At 36.1% G+C, this 7152-nt stretch overlaps 1 protein-coding gene across 1 annotated transcript; it reads left to right on the top strand.

Annotated features, from left to right (window-relative positions):
- LOC109841971 (probable glucuronosyltransferase Os03g0107900) lies at positions 4618 to 5692 on the top strand. Its single transcript, XM_020410896.1, has 2 exons — positions 4618 to 5229; positions 5333 to 5692. The coding sequence occupies exons 1-2, from the start codon at positions 4618 to 4620 to the stop codon at positions 5576 to 5578; spliced, it is 858 nt and encodes a 285-aa protein (XP_020266485.1). The 3' UTR covers positions 5579 to 5692.

Genomic DNA, 7152 nt, shown 5'->3' with positions numbered 1-7152 from the left:
ATGCTCCATTTCTATGATTGGTTCAAAGCGAATTAATCGATGTGTATTATCCCTAATCCACTGTTGCATTCACCAAAATATTTTTTTTATTTTTTTATTTTTTTTCTTAAAGAAAAGAAAGAAAATTAGTTTTTTTTCTTTTATGAGAAGATAAAGAAAAATCCTAACTAAAACAAATCAAAACAATCACTTTTCAATCAACTCGAATTCTAGGGTTTAGCCTAACTCAACTAGACCAGCTCCTAACCAAAAACTCCTATAGTGAAAAGATCAAAGTTTTACCCAGGTAGTTAGCCAGGTAAGGATAGTACTAGAGGGTGATCAAAGATCAATTAAGTACCTCTTTCCTTGCGGAGCGCTTTACGCAACCCCTAAACCTTGCCTTAGACACCAACTAATCTGAGAAAACTTAAACCGGTTCACTTAAGGATTTCTTGTTCCTTATTGAGCTCGAATCCTTAGGGGCCAACGTCTAATGAGTTTTATTAGGCTTGGGTGGTGTAGTGAGGAATTAGTGATTTTTGGGCTAAGGAAAGGGTGATGAAATCCCTCACCTTATCTTGATTATGGGGTTTTGCCCTTAAAAATATTTTTAAGTGTGTGTCAAATCAAGATGCTCAAATCACTTGGTGAATTCCTACACTATATGAAATGCAACCCTATGAATTAAAAGCAACTAAAAAGGATGGAAAAGAAAAATCTCTTTTTTTTAATTAGGGTTAACAATCAAACAAATGATAAGGGGGAATTTGTTTGAATTTATTATCTTGTTAGTAAATGTCAAAGTGGAGGATGAATTTTATTATGGTCAACGGGAAATAAAATCTTTTTTTTTTAAATTCTAATTGTCTCTAATTGTGAAAAAGTAGCTAAAGGGTGGAATTAAAAACTAGAAAGATGACTTACCCGAAAGCAAAGAGGACTTACCCGAAAGCAAATCTTCAAATCCTAGCTCTCCAATCCGCGATCTTCAAGCTCCAAGCGTTTCCTTCACAAAAAAACACACAAGTTAAAGAACCAAAATAATTAAAACCTACTTAAGCACCTTCCCCGGCAACGGCGCCAAAAACTTGATGGTGCATAAACATGTACCAAAAAGGTTGCAAGTGCACAACCGTGTCAAGTTATAGTATTTAAGATATCAATTCCACGAGTAAGGTGTTTTGTAGGAGAAAATATAAAATCGGTTCTTATGTTGTGTGCGTGACAAATAAGATTGATGAGTGAATATGATTGTGAAGAGATTGAGAGAGTGAAAATGATGTGTGAATAGGTGCAAAGTGTAAGTGAGAGTAAATTTGAAAAAGAATGAGTATGATCAATAAGGTGAGAAGGAAAAAACGAATAAAATCAAGAAACAAATAAAAAAAAAATCAAGAATGAAGAACAAAATTCTAGAATAAAAGAAAATGCAAGAAATTAAAGATGGTGGATTCAATTATAGATATTGGTAATCTACAATTGAACCCACTTCTTAGAAAATGGTGATTCCCTAGAGGGTTCTAGCCTAAAGGCGAATCAAACAAAATAAAAATAAACAAAAAGAAAAACTAAACCCAAGAGGGTTCTAGCCTCAAGGTGAATAGTATAAGAAATTAAAATCTAACTACAAAATAAAGTGCAAAATCTAAACTACAAAATAAAATTGCAAGAATTAAATGCAAGAAAATAAATCTACTCTATAAGCATGAAATAAATCTAAGGCAAGAGGGTTCTAGCCTCTTGGCTATTTAACAAGAAAATAAAATCTAACTACAAGCATAGAAATAAATCTAAACTAATAAGCAATAAAAGAGAAAAAGAAAGAAATGCAAACCTTCAAATAATTCTCCATCTTCATCTTCATCTTCATCATCCAACAAAGAGAAGAAGAGAAAAATTTAAAGTGGTGAAAAAATTATTATTATTAATTGCAACAAAAGTTATAATTTTGGAAGGCCTTCTCAATTAAGAGTAGTCCTCCTCTCCAAAAGGAGTTACAAAAATTTTCACACCTCTAACCCCTCACTCTCTACCCCTCACTCTCTACCCCTTATTTATAGTAAACATCAGTGAATGAGAGCCATTGGATCAAACTTGAGCCCCAAGACAAGCAAAATCAGTCATTGACGCGCACTACAGTAATCTGGTATCGATGCAGGCATCGATGCAGGTATCGATGCCAGCATCGATGCCGACATCGATGCCGACATCGATGCCCACTATTTCCAAATTCCGATTTCACGGATAGCTTCGTCTCGTCGAGATAGGAGATTTTCATAGATTATATGTTAAATTCCGCCTTCCGGATTAGGAGATATCGTCGTTTCTTTGTGGCCAACCATTTTGAATATGATTTCTTTTCATATTGGATTTTTGATTTTCTCCAGCTTCTACAGGCTACACGACTTCATTCTGGGCTTTTGGATAATTTGGAAATTGATTTTCTAATGTGCTTCTTTGCTTCATTTCTTCATTTAATCAATGGGTTTTTGTTGAGAGATGAGAGTTTGAGATTTATTCTTCATTAACCTGCAATTAAAAGATAAAAATAATTATTAGTGATATATTTATTCATATAAAATAGATAATGAGGGTATAAAATTGTAATAAAATATGATTATCAGTTATAAGAGAGAGTGTAAGAATCTAATAATGGAGTAAGAGAAAGGAAGATGAAGAAGGGGGGGGGGGACATTGGAGGAGAGAGAGAGTGGCTCCGCGGGTTTTCCGCGCGGTTTGTCTCTTCCTCTCCCGCATTGGGAGAGGAGGAAACAGGGAAAATCCCCTCTCTCTCTCTCTCTCTCTCTCTCTCTCTCTCTCTCTCTCCATTTTTCTTTATTTTTTGAGGGGGCCCCATTTACATGAAGGCTATAATTAGAATTTAAGAAAAATATTTAGGGGAACCCACATATGAAAGTATTGTATTTTGTGTTGTGTCTTTTTATTTTGATGATATTTTAACAAACAATTTACTACTAATATTGTTTGTCTAGTGTTTGTGTTTTCCTATTTATTGTAGACAAATAATACGTTGGAGGTTGGATGGAATAGCGCTTCAACAATCATATCCAATAGAGGTTGGCGGAATAGTGGTTGAAGCCTATGCAATTCAAGTTGAAGATCCAAGTTCAAGCTTCATCCGCAAAGTGTACCAAGTTGAGCTACATCGAAAATCAAGATTACTTGGGTAATTTAGTTTTAGGTTTATATTATGTGTGTTAGATACTTTAAGCTCATATACACACACACACGTATTTGGTTTATACACACACACACACACACACAAGTTTTGGTTTTTGATTTTCAAGTTTATATAAAAATAAATTTTGTGAAAATATTGTATTCTTAGTTTTGAGACTTAACAATCACTATATACATATTTCTTTAAGTCTATAAAATCATTTTATAAAGTTTCAAAACATTGTTTAGTCAAAATGACAAAAAACAAGTATTGTTGTATTTTCATGTTTTGGACTATTTTGTAAAATGATGATATTTTATAAATGTGAAGTGAAATTCCAAGTTTTTTTTTGAAACAAGTTCATTTATAATTTTACAATCATTTTCTAAAGTTTTACATTTTTTTGGAATTTATTTGCTATTTTTAAAGGCACTTCAAAGTTTACTTTTTCTGTTTAAATCGTGCTTAAAACTCGTTATTAGTCGTCTGATCAGTCGACTGATGAAAATACCTATGATAATCATATTTTATTACAATTTTATACCCTCATTATCTATTTTATATGAATAAATATGCTACTAATAATTGTTCTTATCTTTAATTACAGGTTAATGAAGAATAAATCTCAAACTCCAATCTCTTAACAAAAAGCCCTTGATTTAATGAAGAAATGAAGACCATGAAGCCAAATGAATTCTTTCAAATATTTAATGAAGAAATAAATCAAAGCCCAGTGGAAAAATCAAGAGAAAATGCCAAAGCCCAAATGTCAAAGCCCAAAAGTCCAAGCTAAAGCCAAAGACACAAACCCAAAAGCCAAATACAAGAGGATCTGCGGATAGCACATAGGAGAAGGACAGACATCGATGCCCGCATCGATGCCCGCATCGATGCCCGCATCGATACCCTGGGCAGTTAGTTACGAATCTAAGACTGATTTTTGATGTTTTTGGATAAGATTTCAATCCAATGGCTCTCATTCACTGATGTTTACTATAAATAGGGGTAGAGAGTGAGGGGTTAGAGGTGTGAAAATTTTTATAACTCCTTTTGGAGAGGAGGGCTACTCTTAATTGAGAAGGCCTTCCAAATTTGTAACTTTTTATTACAATTAATAATAACAATTTTTTTCACCACTTTAAATATTTCTTCTCTTTATTGGATGATGAAGATGGAGATGAAGAATTATTTAGAGGTTTGTGTTTCTTTTCTTTTTCTCTTTTATTTCTTTTTATTGCTTATTAGTTTAGATTTATTTCTATACTTATAATTAGATTTTATTTTCTTATTAAATAGCCAAGAGGCTAGAACCCTCTTGCCTTAGATTTATTTCATGCTTATAGATTAGATTTATTTTAGGGAAAATTGCTTGGAGGAAGCAAAATAAGTTAGGCCAATCATCCCCACCCCCAGCCCAACAACCATAACCCATAAGCCCTAAAATTAAAAAATATATGCAACCAACCCCCAAACCCACTGCCCAAGAAAACAACTTCCCAAATTACCCTTCTTCTTCCCAATTAAAACTCAATCCATTTCCTCCCCTCCCCTCCTCCTCCCTCCTCATTCGCACCCTCCTCCTCCACGACGCCCTCCTCGGCTCAGTCCGCCTCCTCCCCTCCCCTCCCCTCCTCCATCGCATCCTCTGCTCCTCCCCTTCCCCCCTCTTCCCCTCCTCCTCCCTCCTCCGTCGCATCCTCTCCTCCTCCCCCTTCCCCCTCCTCCTCGACCCCCTCATCGGCTCCGTCCGCCCCCTTCCCCTCCTCCCTGAACCCCCCTCCCCTCCCCTCCCCTCCTCCGTCGCTGAGGTGGCGATCCACGAAGCCCTGCTTACTTCCGGGTTCAGGACGACGAGCCCAGACGAAGCTGATTTCTTCTTTGTTCCCGTTTACGTCTCCTGCAACTTCTCTACCGTTAACGGGTTCCCTTCTTTGGCCCACGCTCGCCCTTTAATCGCCTCTTCGATTGCTGAAATCAAAACCAAGTATCCGTTTTGGAACCGGACCAACGGCCGAGACCACATGTTTGTGGCCTCCCATGATTACGGCGCTTGCTTTCATGCAATGGTGTGCGGTGCTTTTATGATTTTACATGAAAATTTTGAAATTTTTAGAGCGAGAGTTTGTGAAGTTTGGATTTTTTTTGGTTTTGTTTTGTTTTTGAATGCAGGAGGACGTGGCTATCGCCGACGGAATTCCTGAGTTTTTGCGGCGATCGATTCTGCTGCAGACGTTCGGGGTGACCTCGCCGCACGTGTGCCAGGAAGCGGAGCACGTGCTGATACCGCCGTACATACCGCCGGGGATTCTCCGATCTCCGCCTCCGGAGACGGCGAGGAGGGACATTTTCGTCTTTTTCCGGGGGAAGATGGAGGTTCATCCCAAAAACATCAGCGGACGTTTCTGCAGCAAGTAATTAAAGAGTCGATCCTTAATTAATGAACTAGTCCATGTAAATTTTCATAAAAGCCCTTCCTAATTTAAGCAGGGCTTCGTGGCTCGTCGTACCTGTGTATCTTCCCAAATTACTCTATTTGATGGGTTAAAATCATTTAGAGGATGATTTTGATATAATAATAGCTCAATTCTGTGTGACTTTTGGTGCCCATATGTGATATTTTAGTATGTTGTGTGACTTATGCTGCATTTAGTCACATTTTGGTATTTTATGTGACTTTTGTGGTTGTTACGTGACATTTTAGTATTCCGTGTGACTCTTGGGGCCCATATGTGACATTTTAGTATTCTGTGTAACTTTTAGGGCTGTTATGTGATGTTTTTACATTCTCTGTATTATATTCTTGTTACCAGTTACATATCCTGCTATTAAGTGTTATGTTATATTTCTACAAGTATGATTATGGCATACATGCGTATTTTTTCATCAAGGCGATCCTCGAGGGAAGGGAGATAATGAACGTTGAAGCCTTGCACATGGAGTCGCATATGCTACGAGTAGGACTTGCTGCTTAACTCATATGTGAAGGCCGTGAATGAAAAAAAAATTACGGTTGAAATTAGACAGTGATGATCCAGAATATTTTATATACTTTGGGGGTAGTGATGTACCTATGATTGAGTGGAAATATTAGACTCTACATGTAACTGTAACATTTGTTTAAACGCTATGATGTAAAGGATAACTAGTTTACTAGTTACATGTAACTGTAACATTTGTTTAAACGCTATGATGTAAAGGATAACTAGTTTACTAGTTGTGTGTGACATTTGTTGGATTATGTAAAGGATAACTAGTTTACTAGTTGTGTGTGACATTTGTTGGATTGTTGTGTGAGCTATATGTGAATATATGTGACCATTAGTATGATGTGTAACATTTGGGGCTTTTATGTGACGTTTTAGTATGGTGTGTGACTTTTTCTTCTTGTATTTGACATTTTGGTATTCTGTGTGACTTTTGAGGCTGTTATGTGATGTTTTAGTATGATGTGTGACTTTTGCTCCTTATATGTGACATTTTGGTGTTCTGTATGACTTTTGAGGCTGTTATGTGATGTTTTAGTATGTTGTGTGACTTTTGCTCCTTATATGTGATATTTTGGTGTTCTGTGTGACTTTTGAGGCTGTTATGTGATGTTTTAGTATGATGTGTGACTTTTGCTCCGATTATGTGACATTTTGGTATGTACCATTGATTGAGTGGAAGTATTAGACAAACACATAACTATTTCATTTGTTGGATGTTGGATGTTTACTAGCTGTTTGTAAATGATAAAATATGCATTTGTAATTTCTTGGTGATCTTTTTTCTTTAGCATATTAAATGGAATCTAAAAGTAAAGTTCTTACAGGTATCACTGTTAATACTAACAAGTCACATGAATAGGTAATATGTCACATTTAAGTAGCAAATATCACAACAAAAGGGAAAATATAACATGTAACAGACAACAGTCACAAAAGAGTTTGAATTCTGTTAGGAAACGTTAATCATACTAAAACATCACATAACAGCCTCAAAAGTCACAC

Source organism: Asparagus officinalis, chromosome 5, assembly GCF_001876935.1.
Source record: "Asparagus officinalis chromosome 5, Aspof.V1, whole genome shotgun sequence".
NCBI lineage: Eukaryota > Viridiplantae > Streptophyta > Magnoliopsida > Asparagales > Asparagaceae > Asparagus > Asparagus officinalis.
Note: the sequence above shows the minus strand (reverse complement) of the source record. Positions and strands in the feature narration are given on the sequence as shown.